This window comes from Micropterus salmoides, unplaced genomic scaffold, assembly GCF_014851395.1.
Source record: "Micropterus salmoides isolate LMB-PRFRI ecotype aquatic unplaced genomic scaffold, ASM1485139v1 Ms_hic_scaffold_2, whole genome shotgun sequence".
NCBI lineage: Eukaryota > Metazoa > Chordata > Actinopteri > Centrarchiformes > Centrarchidae > Micropterus > Micropterus salmoides.
This window is the reverse complement of record NW_024041150.1, coordinates 50664821-50687035: the sequence shown is the minus strand read 5'-3', so window position 1 is coordinate 50687035 and position 22215 is coordinate 50664821. Positions and strand designations below refer to the sequence as shown.

The following is a 22215-nucleotide window of genomic DNA, read 5'->3' as shown; positions in this document are numbered from 1 at the left end:
GCTAATATGCCTCATTTGTTTATCATATGTTTGCTGCATAATTGTTACGTGTAACACAATACAGGCATGCTGGCTGCGGTCCTGGCTCAGAAGCAGATGAAGTCGGACTCCCTTTCCGGCTTCGTACGTTTTATACAACGCAGCTAGCCAGCACACTGGCACAAAACTCCCATAAAATAAGGCAGAGCTAATACCTTTTGATTTTTCAGCCTTAAAAATATTAATTACATAAAGTTTCTGTTATTTTAATGACTCATTAATGTAAAAGCAGGATTTTACTGCTGTAGTTGTTGAGCTGGAGTTCATTTTGAACTATTTTGTATCAGACTGCAGATAATCATTATTTTCATTATGGATCAATCTGCTGATTATTTTCTCCATTAATCGATTGATTCTTTGGTTTGTAAAGATTCTGTAAATACTGAGAAATGCTGTCACAGTTACCCAGAGCCCAAAGTGACACCTTCACAATGCTTGTTGTGTCCAACCAACAGTCCAAACCTCAACACTATTAACAAACATTAAAATTAATCAGACTGTGTTTGAGCGCCACCTGCTGCTCATTAAGTCTGTTAGCTCACATGTCTTTGACCTTTACACCTCAGCTCATGTCAGCATTGATATTCCCTCCCTTTAACAGAACAAAACCAGAAAGGCCAGGTTTGAACACAGTCATGTCACCCAAGAAGCTGACACTGCTGGTAAGTTATATGTTTTAGTTAAACCTAAAATAGAGATGCCCTGTTCTTTCATTATAAATCAAATTCAAATCTGTCAGGTAGGGACTGTGTAGAAGCTGTTTTAAAGGACTGATTATTGATCAACACCATGGAGCCGCCTCCAAAGCTGCCAGTGTTGAAAAGACATCTAAAGTCACTTGTAAAAGGATACAGCATCAAACTCAGGCAGATTGTCTTGAATTATAAGATATTCTAGATCTAAGCTAAGAACAAAAAGTCATGTCAATTTATTTATTATTATTTCGTAGCAGGTCCACTAACCTTGACCTCTACCTCCATCATATGTGTCATCCAAGAAGCTGACAATGCTGGTAGTTTAGGCATACATCAACAATAAATGAACAATTATTCACCTCAAGCAACACTCAGTGTATGAACATGTCAATTTACTAAAACAACTTTATTTTCTGTGTTAATCTCCCTCACAGGTCTATCCTTAATTACCAAATACAATTTGATGTGGTGAGTAGGGAACCAACACGGGCTGACAGAGACATTTTTACTTTTCCAAAAAGACACTCAGACAGTAAAAGTCTTTTCTATCATTAAATGTTTAGATCACTCAAAGAAGTTGATGAGAAAGATTATGCTAATGGTTTTGTAGTCTCTGCAACTCTTGTGTGGTTGTTATTAATGATTTGAGCTTTGGTCAGTCATAATCAGTTTATCAGTGTTTTTATTCAGAACTAAGTTCATTAGCGTCTACTGGGTCTTGCACTGGCATTAAGCTCAGGTGCAGTGGTGGTATCATTTGTTAAAATAGTAGATATAATAATATGGAGTATAGTCTAGTTATTGTTTTTCATCAGAATCAGCTTTATTGCTAAGTATGTTTAAGAAATTTGCTTTGGTGTTTTTGTGCTAAACAAACATGGCAGGATTAAGAATATAAGAAAGACTCGTCGGGTCTTATTTTAAAACAAGAGACGTTTCTGTGTCATATATAGTGACAATGCCTGACAGTCAGAGGGGCCGCCAATTAAACTTTGATGAAGGCCTAGGGCCAGCTCGGCTTTATCAATTTTCTCCTGTGTTATTAATTTGTTGTTTTCAGTTTCACCAAAAACCTGCATTTTTTTTAAAAGTGGTATTCTATCATATGGCATGAATCTTAAATGCAACAATGCACATGATATAATGTAATTTTCAACTAGCCCTGGTTATTCTGAAAAAGGAAATGTGCAATACATCCACACATGAGGCTGATGAGACTTTGAGAGGCTGAAAAATGTACTCCTAACATACTGAACAGTGGGTGGTCCTGACATGAAGTCGAACAAATGCACTCACGGTTCATATGTGCAAATAAACCATATTGTTTCTTGCTGAGAGCAAAACCACACAGCCAGCAAAGTGCCCAGCACAGAGGAAGGAGGTGGGTTCGACTGCTGCATCACTGTGCGCTACAATGGGGCCAACATCTCATCTGATCCGTGAGTACAATGTGTACTTTCTACATTTTAAACAATTTCATTTACAGCATGTTGGCGAAGAGTGGAAGAAACAAGATGTTAGTGATCATCACAGGAAAAACATGCAACATAGAGGAATTAATGCAGCAAAAAATGCAACACATATGCTGACCAAAGAGGAATTCTTGGTCAGAAAATGTTTGTTGTTCCAACAAAAAAAGTAGAGAAAGAAAATTCAGGCATTTATATAAATCTCATTTAACAGGGGGTGCAATACTTTACTTCAACTTTTAAACTTCATAAAATGTCACATTTAATGAACAATGCTGCAGACAAACCTCAGCAGTGACACTCTCATCCTGCCACAAAACACATCCTGCCTCCACAAGATGATTGTGTCGATGTGTTTACAGTTAAAGATCAGTAACAGAGCTTTGGTCACTCCAGGTTTCTCCCTTGATCCACTATTAACTGATAATTGGTGTTTAAAGCAAAAACTCACAATAATTTGTTGAACGCAACTAAATTTGGATTTACTGTAAACAGATACGTTTTTATTTCATTTTAGTGCCAAGTTTACATCTTCAGAACCGTTTCTGAATGTTTAATTATTTTAGGTCTTGTGATTTAAACTGAATGTTCATTGTGAATCTCAAACCAACCAGAGTCTCATTTCACTTCAGTGCTGATGTTGCTGCTGTGCTGCACAACAAACCAAGGTGAGTTTGTATACGACAAGTTAAAAGTGTGTAAAATAAAAGTGCTCCTTCACATTTAATACCACAAAACACACACCAAGAGCTTTCATGTGTATGTTAAATATGAAGCTACAGCTAGCAGCTTAGCTATCATGAAGACTGGAAACAGGGATACAGCTAGCCTGGTTCTGTCCAAACGTAATTAAACCTACCAGCTATATAATGTCATATCTGGTTTGTTTAATTGGTTCAATTGGTTTGCTTAAGCTGGACTCTTGAATTGTGTTTCACAATACATTTCCTCCAGCCTCTCTGACTGTGAGACCGAGCAGCTCTCAGTTTTTCGACTGGACGTCTGTCACTCTGAGCTGTGAGGAGGACGACAGCTCTGCTAGATGGACGCTGATGAGGAACACAACCAGAGAAACCAGGACTCAGTGTGGAGCTGACTGGGGAAGATCAGCTGGTTCTTCCTGTAACATCAGCTACATCGTCCCGTTTGACAGTGGAGTTTACTGGTGTGAGTCCAGAGAGGGAGCAACCAGTAACACCATCAACATCACTGTCACTGTAAGATCAGACTGTGGAGTTAGTGTTGATGAAGCTGTGTGTAAATGATGAAATGCTGTAGTTTGTCTCTGTGTTGAGGTGGATCACTGATCCTGCAGAGTCCTGTCCTCCTGTGATGGAGGGACATGATGCCACTAAGTACTGTAAAAAAGAGACCCCTCCCTCCAACCTCACAGCTGGTTTCCACCATGTTTCCAAGTCTGATGAAGCCTCTACAAGTGTGAAATCAGCCATCATGGAAAGCTTCAAACCAACTCTCTCAAAGGTGAGGAGCTCAAAGATAATTCTCAAAGTGACCTTATTGTTTTCCAAGGTGGACAGAGGTTACGATTTCACTTCTGTGTGTCCATCTGTTAATGTAACCGCACTCAGCTACACTTCACTGTAACTGGCTGGTTCAATCAACCCCTCGACTCTGCATTGTGTGTTTGGAATAATGAGTTTGAGGCGCTTTTATCTCTCGATGCAGCCGTTTATTATCTGGACAGGAACAGAATATGTACTGGTCAGTCAACAGTTGGCTCGCTTTAAGCAGCTCACACACAGCACACCACAAAAGAACGGCAAGTTATTTTAGCACCGATGCTGGCTAGTTTAGAGGATTTTGTCGTTACTTAAGCACTTCAAAAAAGTACAACAACCCACTCATAACTCGTCTTATCAATCTCTCCATACGTTACAGTGCACATGTGTTCATGTAGTTCATATATGCAGGCATAATACACGATATTTGTAAACAGTGCTGCATTTAGACGTCAGCTGCCACGAGGTACGACTTCCCTCACGTCTGTCTGAATTTAAAAAGACGTCACTGAGGGCTCTGATTGGTAGTATGAATGTTGCCATTTAATCACGCGGGAATAAAATTGTCGTGGAAATTATATTCCTGGTGAGGGGTTGAGCAAAGAATTGAGGTACAACCAACGGTTGAATAAACTGAAGTACTGAAACACATATACAGCTGGTCCAGCTAAGGCGGCTTCAGGCATCTGGCCATGAGCAAAGAGATGCATCATCGAGAATAGTAATAATAATAATAATAATATTAAAAGATCATACATAAAAGATTAACTGCAAGAGGACACAATTTTCTGTCATAACATTAATCATGTAACATCCCAACAGTTGTGACTAATTATTGGACGTTCCCATGATCTCAGGTGTGAAGAGGCCTTCTGTTTAAACAAAGAAGGTTCTCCCTGTTCTTCCTTCTCAAATGTAAATACTTTTTCTCTCTGGATGGATGTTATTGTTTTTAGAGGTGAAAACCGTGAAACCTGGAGATAATGTCACTCTGCCATGTCAGGCTCATAATGCCTCCATCAGAGCTGCAGAGTGGACCAGACCTGACCTGGAGCCACCAGAGTACGTCCTCTTTTACAGAGACGGACGCTCAGAACCAACCTACCAGCATTCATCGTTTAAGGACCGGGTGCAGCTGGTGGACAGAGAGCTGAAGGACGGAGATGTGTCTTTAGTTTTGAAGAATGTGAGCAGCAACGACGCTGGAACATACGAGTGTCGAGTTGCAACAGGTGGATCGAGACATAAGAAAGCCAATATTAAGACTGAGCCAATCAGAATCTACCAGCTGGAGGTTTCAGGTGAGTTTGTGGAGGTCAGTGTGTCTGTGTGCCATGTTGTACCTGCAGTTTATTCCATGTTGATTCTGAGAGTCAAACATGAGGAATATAGAAGATATAGAAGAGTAAATGGAGGCTGTTCCACTGTTCACTCATTTCCTGACTAATATGCACTTTGATCTTCAGGGTCCAACAGCGGAGACGTCGAGGAGGGAAACTACGGTCTTTACTACGGACTGACAGCAGCTTTTGTTCTGGTTTGTTTAGCTGCTGTTGGCTGGAAATATAAAAGGAGGAGCTGTGAGTGAGTGTAGATGATGTATTAATGTGATAGTTTGGAGGTTTATAGCTTCCAGTTTGCTCTTCTGTTAATGTTGCGTTGTTTCTGTTATGTGTATACCTGCTATGTATACAGTTTATTTTTGGGGAGTTTTATTTCGTTAATTGTGGGACTTTAGCTTTGACCTTGGACACTTTGGTAACTGTGGGGAGAATTGAACAAATAAATGAAATACAACAGACTGCTGTCTTTTGTTTTTATTAAATGATAAATAACAGATACATGAAACCACTATCCACCGGTCCAGAGATCTACCACCGAGGGTTGGGTTTCCAACCAACAAACAAATGATGATGAATGTTTCTGCTGCTGCCTGTTTGTCCTCTGACTGCAGCTGTTCTTCCTCTGAAGATCAGTTTCTAATAAAGTTAAATAATAATTAAATGACTGACATGGTGTTGCAGGTGTGGATGTGATGGATGTGATGCATAGTTTTTCATATTGTGGACTCTGCAGCAGCCTACACTACACACTTTTGATGCACCGTTACGCAATAGTTTCTCTAGTCTGACCTCATACTGATCTTCTCATTATACTTCCTAACAGTGCTCATGCTGAAGACCGTTTGTTCATCTGAGCTTTTATGTCCCCACCACTTATCAACACAAAGTGACGTCCTTTCAAATGTCTGTCTCTGAGCAACAGTGAATCCCAACACAGCTGACTGTGTACTGGCCTGTCAGTGGTACTTTCAGGGACAAGATGTAAGTTTGAAACACCACATTGTTTCCCCTTCCAGCTCAACTAACTACAAAGGAGCTATCAGGGGGGACACAGCACATCTGAGTTACAATCACAGTAATTCAATTTAGACTCCTGGTAGGGAAGACATTTCAGCATTTAGCAGTGAATCAATATGATCATTTAGCTTTCTGTCTTGCTGAGAATATCAGCAAGCAAATAGCAAAGTGTTTCAGTGTCAGTGAGCAGGAAAAATAGAGAAATAGTGTTTTTGTCAGGGTGTCTGCAGCTGCATGTGCATGCACGCCATCACCAAAACTGCACATATTGACAGTTTAATTTTATTTCAGTCCTGGTGTGTTTGTAAGAAAAGAATCAGTCTGAAGTATTGAAGAAAAGAGAAAAAGCACCTTCTTTTTCTGTCGCGTGTTTCCTGGTTGTAACTTGAGACACCGCAGAACCACAACAGAGGAAGTTTACTCGAAGCTGCAGACACTGAGTAGAGTGGAAAACAAAGCCATATATGAAACCGTTTCCTGTATGAACAGTACGTGTCGTCTGAGATAGTTTCTGTCGTGGAAATTATATTCCTGGTGAGGGATTAAGCAAATAATTGAGTAACAACTAACCTCTGTCTTAGAAGAATTTATTAATAAAAGAGAATAAACAGAGAAGTACTAAAACAAATATACAGCTGATCTAGAGACCTGCTGCATGTCTGCCTGTCTGTCCCCGAGCAAAGGGATGCATCATCATTTACACAGTGTAGGTTTCTATGTTTTGGGGAACAGAGATCCTCTCTCGGCCTTGAATGAACAACAAGAGAGGGGAAAACACCAAAACAAACTAACAGCTCAGACCTAAACCCCAGTAAATGTGGACAGACTAAAATAAGGAGTATAGGAGAGGAAAGGTTAAGGATAAAAACACAATATATATATATCTAGAAGCTATAAAAAAATTAGTAATGACATTAGTAATAATAATAATAGTAAAAGAACATGCATAAAAGATTAAATGTTTAACAGTTTCCTGTTATGAAGCAGATGCAACACATAGACCTTCTTCATGTATAAAGAAAGAGTGCAGAAAGAGGAAGCTGCTCTCTGCCTGAATCTCTGCTGAAAGTTGATTGTGCAATAAGCAAGTGTGACAATAAAACAACAGATCATTTACAGAAATATTTGACTTGTATATAGACATCATGTTGCTCTGTTCATTGTTGCTTTTTAGTTATGTTTATTCTCACCTCTTTGTTCAGCTTTGTTGTTTTTAGCTTAAGTCTGAAACGTCTTGATACTCAGTAACTTCTCGTTTCTAATCTCCTTCAAATTAAAAACATCCAGTTGTTTCCTTTTGTCACCTCACTGTGACCATTTGGATGGATTGTTGATCACACTGGAGACATTATTATGTGGACTGCATGAAGGTGTGTCTGATTTTATTTTAGAAGATTTGTCAGTCACCTTTGTGGTTGAGTCTTTTCCCAGAAACTATTTTTAGATCAAATAATATGTTGTAACTGATCTGAAGTTCCTTCCCTCTTGTTTAGATGCAGACAGACAGGTGCGTTATGAACTGCAGTGAAACTGTCACATAGAAACGCTGCAGGAAGCTCTTTGCATGTCAAATATTGCTGCAGCAGGTCTGATTTCCTCTTTCTTCTGTGGGTGTTTCGTGTGGTATCTCACTGCACATTTCTCTGCTGTCAGCAGTGATGATCAAGCATAAAATCATGTTTCTACTTTTGGAGTGAAAATGACCTATGAACAGAGAGAAGCTCCTGTGCTGCCCCCTGCTGTCTGTCTGTCTGCATGTACATGGTGCCCTCACCCAAAGTGCTTTACAAAGTGCGTCTCATCACAAAACAGTCTAAACATATATCTGGTTTTACAGCTGTTTCTAAGGTTCCTGACTTTAGAGATAACTCGGAGCCAGTTGAGAGCAGGTCGTGGTGAATTTTGTTTCTAATAGTTTGAATTTTATCATTAAAGAAGCTCATGAAGTCGTAACTACTGAGAGCTATGGGAATACACATAGATACAATAGAGCTGTGACTCTCTGTCAGTGGTCGAATAAAGAGGGATTCTGTCACTATTAAATGTTCATTTCAATACCATACACCAGAACAAGGTCGAGGGTGTGGTTAAAACAGTGAGTCGGTTCATGAACACTCTGAGAGAAGCCAATGGAATCTAACAGAGAGATAAACGCAGTACTAAAGCTGTCATTCTCAACGTCCACATGAATATTAAAATCCCCTAGAATAATAACTTTGTCCGTTTTAAGGACTAAAGTTGACAAAAACTCTGCAAACTCAGATAAGAATTTAGAGTACGGGCCAGGTGCTCGGTACACAAACATAACAAAAAGAATTGGTTGCAGTGATTTCCAACTTGGGTGCGAAAGACAAAAACAAGACTTTCAAATGAGTTATAGTTTAGTTTAGGTTTAGAGCTGATTAGTAGGCTAGAGTCGAAGATAGCTGCAACTCCACCTCCTCGGCCTGTGCCTCGAGGAGTGTGAGTATTAATATGACTGGGAGGGGTGGATTCATTTAGGCTAACATATTCTCCATCACCAGCCAGGTTTCAGTAAGACAAAATAAATCAACATCATAATCTGATATTAGTTCATTTACTAGTACACCTTTAGAAGAGAGAGATCTGATGTTTAAGAGTCCACATTTAACTCTCCTATTTGTTTGCACTACTGCTCTTGTGGTTTTAATTTTTATGGACAGGTGGTTGGGGTGCAGACACCGTCACTGTGGGGTTTTGGGTGGGTAACTGCTGAAAAAGAAGGGCAGAGAAGTGTGTTAAACTGCGACTCTGCCTCCTGGTCTCAACTCTGGGTTGTCATGGATTTGGTCCACTAATAAACTTGGCCAGATTTCTAGAAATGAGAGCTGCTCCTTCCCAAGTGGGATGGATGCCGTCTCTCCGGATCAGACCAGGTCTGAAAGTCTGCCAATGATCTACAAAGTCCACATCGTTTGCTGGACACCACCTCGACAACCAGAACGAAGCCAGTAAGTGAACCTTTGGCACAGATTAGTTTGGACTGTTTCCAAAGTGAAGACTGAGCCTTCACGCACATTATGAAAAAGACCCTGAAGAAGCTCGGCGTGCTTTTGGTGGACGTTTCTCTTTAACCATAAAGCACAAAGACTTTTCTGTTTGGTCGCTTTCCTTCCTCGTGGACGGTAATAAGACTGAGGTTTGAAACACGTGTGTGCTCATGAAGCGTTTCCATTATTATCTCCGGATGCTCCCGTCTGCTTTTAAGAGTCCTCTGTTCATATTTGATGATGTTTAACAACGTTATGAAGAAGTTACAGATCGAATGAAAGTGAGTTTTGACTTTAACGTGTCAGAGCCTGAGCATCTGCTCTTGGGGTCTTGATTCTCATATGAGCGCCGTCAGTGCTGCCCACAACCCTGGAGAATGCTGCAGATCCAGCCAGACGTTCAAAGCAAGCACCAGTTGTCTGAAGCTCACGAGGCGGTGGACAGCAGATGACCCTGTTTCTGAGGATTTAGTGATCCACCCTGTGGATGACATCATTCACCATGGGACGCCAAACGCTCTTGAGACGACGCAGTAAGAAGTTGCACTTGCAGGCCAAAACAGGAAGATCTATCAGCATACAGCAAACGGATAGTTATTACATGACAAAAAAAATATGAAGTTACTGTTCAAAGACACTTTCTTCATGTAGTGGTCAAGTATGAGATTTTGGTCTATTTTGCTTCCATGTCTTCTTTAACTCTGGAAATTTCAAGAATCAGTGGAAACACATCATCTAAAGGTGGATTCAAGAATCCACCTTTAGATGATGTGTGTTTTAAGCTTACCAGAGGAGAAAGTCCCAGACTCCCTTCAACAATCCTGCAGTTTAGTGACTTGTTGAGTTAGAGGACACTTTAGAAACTTTGTGAAACGCTGTCTACGACAAACTCTTAATGATTCTGCCTTCTTGTAAATTCAACATTAAATGTGACACATGAAGTTATTTCTTTCTTTGTGTAAAAACATGATGTACAAAAAGCTTGAGCAGGATATTTTCATGAGCCTCTGATGTGATAATAACAAGCGCTTCATTAAAACTCTGCTCTGTGTGAAGCACACTCCCTCATACACATCAAATATGATCAGCTGGTTTCAGGAAACCAACTAACTAAACTTCATCTTCTGCCTGAAATCAAGGAGCCATGTTTCTAAACGGCCTTAGCGACAGTAACTAAGGGGGGCGGGGCGCCGTCACAGCGAGAACGCGGAGGCTCCGCGGGATCCGGAAGTGCTCCGAGACCAGAATCCAGACTCAGTCCAGGACAACACGGTCCACCAGTCACAGCGGAGACCTGCAGGACGATGGAGAACCAGAACCCGGACCACAGGAGCCAAACAGCAGCCTCGTGCTCTGATAGCACCGATGTTCAGGTCAGTGTTCACGACTTCATCACGAGACTAAAGACACGAGGAAGAGTCTCGAGGGTCCGTGTATCATCCGTTCATTCTGTTGTTAGAGATCAGAGCCTGAAAACCCGCTCCAGGGTTTGTGTTGACGTGGTTTGATTTCCAAAGTGTCTCCGTGGTTCCTGTTTTCATCTTGAAGAGAGGAAGCTGAAAGAAAAACTCACGAGCGTTTCTCTTTTCTTTGTTCTGGGAGTCTCCCGCGCGGCCCCATGCGCGGTGCAGCCCGTGTTGTGTCGGGAGCGCGCAGCAGAAACAATGCTGGTGAAAAGTGAAGCAGAGTCATTATATTTCCTTGTTGTTTGGTGAGTTTATCACAGTGACAAACAGTCTGCCTGCGTTATTATTCTCTGAATGACCTGAGATGAGCTGCAGTTACTTCAGCTTCTGAACAACAATTTATTTGGACCCTTGTTTGAGGCCAGGAAACAAATCAATGGACAAATTATTTTATCAGTATCATGATGTTAATGGTGATTTTTGTAAGTAAAACCTACACAACAGTCTGATCAAAATGTATGACAGTCAGTAATCCTGTTAAATAATCTTGATCTCAATTATGACCAAAATAATCCTGATTATGATTGTTGTTGTAATCAAGCAGCCCCAGCTGCCAGACAACGCAGTGGGTTTGATGATTGACCTGAATATTTTAAGCCAGGCTGTAATTGGTAGTTAAAAGTTTATTGATCTCTTGATGCCATAGAAAGCCCCGTAATGCTTTGTCTTTCACAGCCAAGCTCAGATTTCCTCACATGTTAATGATTTGTTGGACACACATTTCTGTTGTGAAGCTGGTTTTGTTTCTCTGTCGTCTGGACCTTGTCTGGAAAATGAGCACTCTGGTTTTGGGTTGGTTGACTGTCAGGGTCCAGGTTGACGGGAGTTTGTGTGTTGCTGTAACTGATCCACCTCAAGTCTGTTATGATTGTTATGTCTCTTCTAAGGCTGCAGCTAACGACTATTTTTATAGTTGATTAATCTATCGATTATTGATCCGAAAAATAGACTATTCAGATTATGAATTTAGCTATTAGCTTTTAAATTAAACTTGAGGTTAACAGTCAAGACAATAAAATAAATACTTTCAAAAATGCATCTTTTAAAGAACGTTTCTGCTGCAGCAAAAGAAAGTTCCTCTGAAAACCAAGTCCTAATATAAGCAGCTGATCTGCTGTTTAGTGAAGGAGCAGCTTTCACGCCAGTACTGCAACACCCCGGGACAAACTGACACTGTATACAAAGAAAGGAATAACGTCATGCATTACGTTTGCCGGTCAATGAAGCTGTGTGAAGAGTGAAATGCTCCCACACTTTGGAGGTTTTGGTTGTGAAGGTGTTACTGCAGCGCTGTTGTTGTGTTGTTTCAGTAACTTGACTGTTCACATCACTTTACGCCGTTAAGCTGACTGTGTCGTTACGGCCCGATGACGTCATGAACGAATCGATTTATTGAAATTGTTGGCAACAGATTTAATAATCGATTTTCGTCGATTAGTCTTTGGACCCCTAGTCCCTTCTGGTTTAACCATTGTGATCTGGTGGGCAATCTATGCAACACGAGTGAAGGATCCTACTCTCCGCTTTTTAATCATTATTAATTGGCTATTATAAACATTCATACCAGTTTATCTGCAATTAGAAATTATATTTGCAATTACCTCCTATCAGCTGATAATATTGGCATGCTGATAAATTGGTCGGGCTCTTCTTAAATAGCAGGAAAATATTGTGCCAATGATTTCAGACCAGGTTTTTCTTGGTCAGTGGAATTGTTGCTTTCTGTTGCCTCAATGCAGCAACACCTTATTTTCAAGACAAACACTCCCATGGGTGCACAGATGTGCGCAAGTGGGATATAAACAATGTGAGTGCTGGACAGTGTTGGGAGTAATGCAGTTACAGTAATGTATTGATTTTGGTAACACTTTATTTTAAGGTGCTTGTAATAGGAAACGTGTAACAAGTTATATATACCTCATGAAGATGTTTATTAACATTAATTAGACTTGATGAGTGTTAGTAATGTCCTAAAACACATTTATTATTGCTTGTAAAATACTTATGAACACTTATTAGAAACTTGTTAACAGCTTGTAGACCACTTATCAATGTTAATAGGATGTTTAATGACAGTAATCAGACTGTAAGAAGCTTATATTACTGCCTTATAAAAGCTAATATATCCTTATTTATGCACTTATTAACCATTAACAATGCAACTTTGCAACAGTGTCTTATTAAGATGAATAGATTTTTATAAAAATAACTAATATAAGGATGTGTAAAAATATTTAACAAGTTAGTGTTTTAGTTGTGAAGCACAATCATACTCAAAATCAACATTTTTTAACGCAGCAACTAAAAGAAGAGTATAAAACTTCCACTCAAACACACAAACAAAATAAAAGTTCAATTACAAATACATTTGAACACAATACACTTGAACATTAATTCTGAACAACATTATGTATGAAAACAGATTTTTTCCCAAAAAAAAATGACATTGTACAGATTTTTTTTCAACACGTGTTTTTCAGTCCTCCACCTTCAACAATGTCTGTATGGCTTTTAGGCCAGTAAGATGACCTTGAGATCGTGGACTTTGGGGAACATGTTTTGGTTCCCATCCTCCAGCTCACGAAGATCTTCTGAAAAATCTTAAAAAGCCCATTAGGTCGGTGAAAGCCTGTGCTACATTGGGAATACCAAAAAGGACCATGGCTCCTGCGATGGCTATTCCAGCTTGCTTTTTAAGACCTCCCTCCCTGATTTCTGTTGTTCACAAATATGTTGAGTGCAAATGAAGGGAGGGCCTCTTGGATGGCTGAAGCATTGTTGTCATCACAAACCTGTGAAATATACCAGAGAGAATCAAACCTACTATATTTGCTAGATGTTAAGAACACATATAGCTCTTTGCTCTCCCTCTGAACAGAAATCTGGGTGGGATTATGTAGTTGCTGTGGTAATTTTAAGTGTTGTGGGGTTTTAAGTCAAGAAATGTGTGTGCACATCAGTAATACATTTGTGAACCTTAATTTTTTTCTCACATGGATTTGCCTTTATTTATAAACAATAACTATCTTCTGTGAATTGAAAAATATTTATGTGGAGAGAGTAATGTGTGTAAATCAAGAAATAAATTTGCGATTCCTGCAGTGCGCATTAATAAAAAGGTGAGGTCAGAAAAATAACTTTTCTTTACCTGGTACCTTGATTAAGTCCTCTATCTTATCATCAAGATAGTGAATGAGGCCTCTGGTCACAGCTTCTCTTCAGGACTCAGTGCTGCTGTCCTACAAATATATGGAATATGAGATTATCTTACAGTACAGATATCCGAATGCTACAACATTAAACTAACAGCTACAATATTAAAAGTACATGCCTCGTTTCTGATGTCAGGGGTCTCATTGATATTCCTTCCCAACAGCCAACAGCCAATCTTCCTATGACCTCAGCAGGGATCCTTAACATAATGTTGTCAGACACTAAGAATAGTTATCTGAGCATGTCGGTGGCAAAACAAGCACATGTTGTGGATGTAAATCGAAGGTGTGCAGCGGGCCTATTAATGTTACACTGTAGCTTCTTTTTGCCTCTGCAGCGATCTCTTGGGCCAATTTCAAATGCCCAGGTTAAAAGAAAACAAAGTTAAGTTACCCTAAGACATTATTCAAGCTGCTCTAAAAATTGTTAGCTCACGTTAGAACAAACTATTTTATAGGCACTGGCAGAGACACATGAAGCGACTAAAGCCACCTACCAGCTTAAGCTTCACATGGCACAGAAGTAACAGGAACTTCTCCGGCTTCCAGAATAAATCCACTGTAACAACATTATCTCCAAGTTACACGTAAAGCCTAATTTTTGAGCCATTATAAAACTGTAAAGACTGTAGTAACTTAGCTAGCCACGTTGCTAACTGTTTTTGAACCTTATATTTGATCCACATGTCCCTCGTTTGAAATGCAAGGGCTTTCCAGACCAACAGAACAGGAAGGGAAGTTGGAGTCAAGTAGCTCCTCCAGGCTCCTCCCGCACAATAATTTGTGCGGGAGGAGTGTGTGTGTGCATATTAATTCAAAACTAGGTATATTTATGTAAAGATACAAACTTAAAATTTTATTGCTAATATCACAGATTTAATTGCATCACATTTACTCAGTCATTAATGTTAATAAACATCTTATTAAGGTTCTTAAGGTATATATAACTTGTTAACATGCTGAACAGGAAGCACTCAACATATCCTGCAAATTTAGTATTAATTCCTCGTCAGCCGCAGCCTCTCGAAAGAAAGTGGGCCAGATAATATTTTTAACACACTAAAATTACCTTTGTTAAACATTAGGTCTTTGGCAGGAAAAACATATTAATTTCATGTTTTTAACTAAAACTTGGTTGGACCGAGATAACAGTGCAGCTGTCCTTATCGAGTTTACCCCTCCCAACTTCAGTTTTATGAGTGAAGTTAGAGTGCATAAGAGAGGAGGTGGAGTTGCCATTTTGTTTAATGACTCCCTCCAATGCAAAAAGATGTCTTATTTCTTATTTTGCTTCTTTTGAATATGTGGCTCTTTAGCTGATTTCCTCTTCTCTTCTCCTCTTCCTCTAATATCTACAGGCCCCCTAAATACTGTGCAAACTTTTTCGATGACTTTGGTGAACTGCTGTCTATAATCTGTATTGACTTTGACTGTGTGGTTATTGTTGGTGATTTGAAGGTGGTCTCTGTTAAGAGAAGATCTCCATGGAGAAATGCCACGCTGGTTAGAACTCAAAAAAGAGAGTGTCGAAAAGCTGAACACAGGTGGCGGAAAACAAATCTCCAGGTTCATTATGACATCTATAAAGAGAGACTTTGCATTTATAATTTAGAGCTGAGAAATGCGAGGCTGTCCTTCTTCTCTGACGTCATCACCAAAAACAGTAATGATGCACGTGCCCTGTTTGCTGCTGTCGACGGGCAAACCAACCCTCCTGTGTCTGTAGCCTCTGAACTACTATCCACCAGGGCCTGCAATGAATTTGCTTCCTTCTTCAGACAAAATTCAAACAATTAGACAAGCAATCAGTGCCTCCATGTCAGTAACAGGATATGTCTTGTCCCTGTGTCCACTTAAAAACAATTCATATAGCATGAGACAATTTGATTCTATTAACCATAAAAACCTGGAGGAATAATACAACATCTGAAATCCTCCTCATGATGCCTTGATATTCTGCCAACAGGTTTTTTCAAAAATGTTTCTAAATGCATGGCCTCAGATCTACTACAAATTGTCAACATGTCTCCTCTCGGGTTTTTTACCACAGGCCCTGAAAACTGCAGTTATTAAGCTACTCTTAAAAAAGAGCAATCTAGACAGTTCACTAATGAGCAATTATAGGCCCATATCAAATCTCCCATTTTTAAGTAAAATCATTGAAAAGGCTGTTTTTCAACAGCTTAGTGCTTTCTTGGCACTAAATAACTGTTTTGATGTCTTCCAGTCAGGTTTTCTACCAAACCACAGCACTGAGACGGCTCTTGTTAAGGTCTTCAATGACATCCATTTAAACACTGACAGTGGCAGAATTTCAGTCTTAGTATTATTGGATCTCAGTGCTGCATTCGACACGGTTGACCACAACATATTACTAGACAGACTTGAAAACTGGGTTGGATTTTCTGGCACAGTACTAAAATGGTTTGAATCCTACTTAAAGGACAGGGACTACTTTGTGTCTATAGGTAATTACACATCTGAGCTGACAAAAATGACATGTGGAGTTACCCAAGGCTCCATTCAGGGACCTCTTTTGTTTAACATTTACATGCTTCCACTGGCTCAGATTATGAAAAACAACAAAATATGTTACCATAATTATGCAGATGACACACAGATTTACATAACCATTTCACCAGGGGACTATGATCCCATACAGGCGCTGAGTGACTGTATTGAGCAGGTAAACGATTGAATGTGACAGAATTTCCTTCAATTAAACAAAGATAAAACTGAAGTTATTGTTTTTGGAGCCAGGGAGGAACGATTGAAAGTCAGTGCTCAGCTTCAATTTGTAATGTTAAGAACCACAAATAAAGCCAGAAATCTTGGTGTAGTCATGGACTCAGACATGAATTTGAGGAGCCACATTAAGACAATTACAAAGTCAGCCTACTATCACCTTAAGAATATATCAAGGATTAAAGGACTTATGTCTCAGCAGGACCTGGAAAACCTTATCCATGCATTTATCTTCAGTCGACTTGACTACTGTAACAGTGTCCTTACAGGGCTCCCTAAGAAATCCATCAGACAGCTGCAGCTGATTCAGAGCGCTGCTGCTCGAGTCCTCACTAAGACCAAAAAGGTGGATCACATCACTCCAGTTCTGTGGTCTTTACATTGGCTTCCTGTATGTCAAAGAATTGATTTCGACCACACTGCAGCGCAGCGGCACCGGACCTTCTGTTGTTAAAGTCAGCTGTTAGCCAAAAAGCTAAAGACTGAAGAACAGGGAGAGAGAGGTATTTTCGACGTCTGTAATGTTATTGCCAGTACTGTGCCACAGTCAGTCAGAACGCGCTTTGCAGGTTCGAACACGCGAGGCGCACAGCAATGTCTTTGTGGTTGAATTTGGCGGGGTTTTTTTTCAGGCAACCACCGAATAAGCTTTCCTGTCAATCAAGGATTTATAGCACCAGCGATCTGTAGGCTAATCTTTGGTTTGCTTTTGATCACAACTTTTTTCTTTTGTTGCATTTAATAAAAATAATGGACAAGCGGAGGACGCTTGTAAACAAGGGACGACAATGTTCTTAGCATCTTAGGCCCGAATCAGACGGAACGTGTTTTTTTCGTCTTTTGCTCCTGTTAAATCCTTTAAGGAATCGGGAGTTGCGTAGCGAGTGTTTGATTGTCCGAGTGGCAGAAAGTGACTGTGACCACGAGCAGAGGAAAAAATTCTGGCAATAAATGTACTATGACGGTAACAGCGTGTCCGCTTCTCAAGACCAAGAAAAGTTAAGCCTGTTAGCGCTAGCAAACATCTCCACTCCCCTTCAGACTGCGCAGCTAAGCAGGTTATCTTATAGAGTAGGCTCTGTCTTTTGGCTGCTATGTAACTGAACATTAGCTCAATTTATAGAAAGTAACTGGTAGATGTATTTTATTACTGCCTACTTGTCCAATGTTGAGAACATTAGTTACAAACTGAGACTAAACTGGTGTAGCCTGCAGCTCTGTCCTGAACAGACTGATTAAATTATTTTTCAGTTTTCAGGTGAGTGTGGAAAAGTGGTTTTGGAAAAGAAAGGATGGTGGTGACTGTAGAGGAGCCGAGGTTAGTAAAGCTAATGTGATACAAACAAGTGTTGGAGACGTTTCTTTTTGGATTTTAATGTGCAAATAAAATGCACCTCAGAAGGGAGGTTTCTCATGTTGCCTATTTTTTAGATTAATATCTACAGATAAATGTCAAAGGCTGAAGATGAAGACACAAAAGGCAAACATGAACAGTCGTATTTGGGTCAATGGCATAAGAATTTAACATGCCAATTTTAAAATACAAAACTTTTGAACATTTAATGGCGTTGTTCAAACATTAAGAATGCTGTGTACACATAAATGAATGTCATTTTTTTTTCAAATTAAATGATTTTAGTGTTTTTTTTTCAGCTACATAAACTGTTGTGATACATAAAATGTAACATGGTGCAACCATAATTTACTTTAAAATTAATTAATTTCCTTAACACGCTTAACATTTTCTACAAGTTCTCAGTAATATAAAGGTTTTAGATGCAATGTAGTTGCTTTTCTTTTGGGTTTTTGTAAATAATCTTATATTCTTGCTCTTTTTATTTTTGTTGGCAAACTTTTGCAATAAACCCCAATCTGAGTATTTATTTATTTTGTTTGCTTGCTGGGAGTGAGGTAAATAAGGCTTTTGATGAGAGAGGACTCTTGTGGAGATTTGAACTGAGATAATGACTCATTAATTGGTGATGGAACTGTGGGTTTTGTGTTGAGCCCTTACTGTATAATACACTGTGTTGATGATGATATATAATGCCATGACTTGACTCTCAAATGATCTTCTGAAATTTTTATAATTTGATACTTTTCTCCATCATTGCTCATAATAATAATTCACGTATCACCCAACATAATTGGCCTGGGCTAAAGGAAAGGACAGTGTATGTTTAATCTATCTAATGCTGTGTAATACTGTACACTGATTTATTGCATCTGTTTTGAATAATACAGAAGATTAAAAGCTTAAAAAATAATCGTTCAGCCCTACAACAGACAACCAGTTTGGCTTTAAGGCTAAAAATGGTACTGATGTATGTATCTATGACAATCACCGGAAGTTGTTTCTGAAATTGAGAGTAAGGGGTGTGCCTGACAGCATGACTTGCATGCAGCATGATGATATGCAGAACAAAAGAGGAAGGACCTCAACTTTTTATCTGTCAGGGCAAGTGCTAAGTATTTGAAATAAAATAAAATACCTGGGGCACTTCTTCACAGATCAAATGGCTGATGATGATGATGACATGTATAGGCAGTATCCTATGCTTTATGCTTCAGAACATGTTATGATAAACATAATGCACTCCTCTATACTGCCCCATTGTAGGCAAAGTTTAACAAGCTTCAGGTTGCCTATAATGACTGTATGCGGATATTGCTTAACAAACCTAGGTGGTGTAGCGCAGGTGACTTGTTCTGTAAGGCTGGACTCAATAAGAAATCGGATGTACAAATTCTTCTGTCAACTGGATGGCTCTCAGAACGACATTATTAAGCTGCTAACGAATCTTGGTAATACTGTTGTGCAATACAAGTCACATCATGGGAAGAATTGGTATAACTGTCTTTTATTTAAAAAAAAAAAGCCCCTGTTTAATTCATATTTGATTTATCGCACATGACTGACTTGTGGTGGTCTCATGGAAAAAGGTTTACACTGGTCTCATTAGTGTCCGCTGCTTCTAGATAGCTCGCTCCACCATGACATCTGACTTACTGTCTTTCTTTTTCTGTTGCTATAGAAATGCAGAGGAAGAGAGGGACTCACACCTCACTGCTTTCACCACCGTGACAAATCCTTCACAACATCTAAAAACTTGAAATTTCATCAGAGGGTTCAAACTGGAGAGAAACCATACAGCTGTGACCAATGTGGGAAAGCTTTCACTAGATCGAATGTCCTAAAAGCCCACCAACGTGTTCACACTGGAGAGAAACCGTACAGCTTTGGGCAGTGTGGGAAAAGTTTTACTGCATCCGCTGACCTAAAAATCCACCAACCTGTTCACACCGGAGAGAAACCGTACAGCTGTGGGCAGTGTGGGAAAAGTTTCCGTCAATCAGGTTACCTAAAAATCCACAAACGGATTCACACTGGAGAAAAACCTTACATCTGTGGGCAGTGTGGAAAAGCGTTCAATCAATCAGGTACCCTAAAAATCCACCAACGGTTTCACACTGGAGAGAAACCTTACAGTTGTGGGCAGTGTGGGAAAAGATTCACAACATCTGGTGAACTTATGGTACACCGACGTGTTCACACTGGACAGAGACCATATTGGTGTGACCAATGTGGGAAAGCTTTCACTAAATCAGAAATTCTAAAAGTTCACCAACGTGTTCACACTGGAGAGAAACCGTACAGCTGTGAGGAGTGTGGGAAAGCTTTCACTACATTAAGTGAACTGAAAGCCCACCAACGTGTTCACACTGGAGAGAAACCGTACAGCTGTGGGCAGTGTGGGAAAAGTTTCACTCACTCAAGTAGCCTTGAAACACACAGACGTGTTCACACCAGAGAGAAACCGTACAGCTGTGACCAATGTGGGAATGCTTTCACTACATCAAGTGCCTTAAGCAGACACAGACGTGTTCACACTGGAGAGAAACCGTTCTGGTGTGAAACCTGTGGAAAAACCTTTACTAATGGTAGAAACCTTAAACGCCACCAACACAGTCATGCTGTTTAGTTTTGATAAATTTTTCAGTTGTTTCCTCCAGCCTCATGCAGAGATGCTAGCAAGTCTTTGAGCTGGAGTCCCAGTCAAGTCTCAAGTCTCTCGTTGTTATTACGAATGTTGTATCACCTGCTGCGTTCAATGCAGGTTGCTTATAAAACTGCATGGCTATAAGCAATTCTTCAACTGTAACCTGTTTTTCAGTTACACAAGTTAACTCTAAAGTTAACTAAATAAAAATGTTCAACAATAAAGCTGTAATGTGTTTTTAACTTACAGAGCACGACCACGCAATGTGCAATGCAATCAATGACAGCTTAAACTACTGTAAGTCAACACCCCCCCACTCTCAAACCAGTGCAACATTATAACTAAATAAAACTGTAAGGTTACATGATCGGCAATAAACCTGTAACCTCTTTCCAGCCAACGGTAATAATTAACGTGACTGCAGCCAGCGGGACTTAAATGATTACGTTAATCGACCACCGCAAGTTTGGCAAGTAAACGCTCATTCATCTTTTCATAATGAACGACAGTCGGAGTAAACCTCTCGTAGGTTGTAGCTGAAGCAAGCTAACGTTAGATGGCCAATGCAGAGCTAAACATGTTCACTCACGACATATTTGCGTTCAGCGCTTCTTTGTTTGGTTGGATGAAGTTTTAAAGTCAAAGTTTATGATGATTGCCTCAGCAGCTGCCGGTGTTTGTTGTCCTCTCTCACGTGCGGCCGTGCGCAGCAGATGCTACGTAGGAAGGTTATAGGTAACGGTGGGAGGGAATAACGGCAATCTCAACAGACATTTGCTTAAAATAAACATTGTTCACGAGTCCCGCCTGCACCTCGAGTCCGAGTGGAGTCTGAAGTCACTGTGTGTGTGACTTAAGTCGCACTCGAGTCAGAGTCTCTAACTCGAGTCCCCATCTCTGCAATAAGCCTGAATGTAAACCTCTTGTAGAAAAATCCAGTGCTGGTTTGAATGGACTAACTCGGTCCTCAAAATAGGGCTGGCCGATATGGACAAAAATGTTATCACAATAAAAACATTTCATATCATTTGATATCGATAATTATCATGATGTATATCAAATCATTATTTCTTTCAAGTTTAAAGGTTGATTTTTGCTCCTGCGTGAAGAAATCAGATGGTTCATTATTTGGTTAAACTATTTCTTCATGGTGAGAATGTAACAAATACATGATGCCAAACAGTGGATCACTTAACAAATCTGAGGTAGAACAATCTAAACTATTATGATAAAATCTTAAATTCCCGCTTTGCTTAACAAAATAAATATTTCAATAGAAAAATTAAGTCCTAATTTGTTCGTGATTCAAATGAATTACACCATATATTTAATGACAATGTATTGAACATTTATTATATTGTTATTGAGGAAAATTTAATTGTGATAATTATCATTGTTGTTGTATTGCTCTACCTCAAAGTCTGTTGAGACTGGGGGCCAATCTGTTCCATTAGGGTCTGAGCTGCTTGTACCTTGTACCTGACTGTACATCACTGGCTGTGCTCGTACTCGCTGAGCCTGGCTGTGGATCAATAATGCTTGTACAATAGTGCTTTTGTGTTAATTTTGCATTGTACTGGCCTAATTAATATTTAGTGAATTCCCTTATAAAATGTGGGGATGTTGTGACAGAACTAGTATTGTATGGTGTATATAGGAATGTGTAAGGATTAGTATTATTGTACAATGTATTGTTA

At 39.6% G+C, this 22215-nt stretch overlaps 1 protein-coding gene and 1 long non-coding RNA gene across 2 annotated transcripts; both read left to right on the top strand.

Moving 5' to 3' along the window:
- The first annotated feature begins 3573 nt into the window (after nucleotides 1-3573).
- On the top strand, nucleotides 3574-5522 carry LOC119912785. Its single transcript, XR_005446238.1, has 3 exons — nucleotides 3574-3685; nucleotides 4680-5024; nucleotides 5190-5522. It is a non-coding gene; the product is annotated as an uncharacterized LOC119912785 (long non-coding RNA).
- A 4730-nt stretch (nucleotides 5523-10252) lies between these two features.
- Nucleotides 10253-20675, top strand: LOC119912664 (zinc finger protein 239-like). The gene is made up of 2 exons (XM_038731951.1): nucleotides 10253-10467; nucleotides 19553-20675. Exons 1-2 carry the CDS (start codon nucleotides 10399-10401, stop codon nucleotides 20498-20500), a joined length of 1017 nt encoding a protein of 338 aa, XP_038587879.1. The 5' UTR covers nucleotides 10253-10398; the 3' UTR covers nucleotides 20501-20675.
- The last annotated feature ends 1540 nt before the right edge of the window (nucleotides 20676-22215 follow it).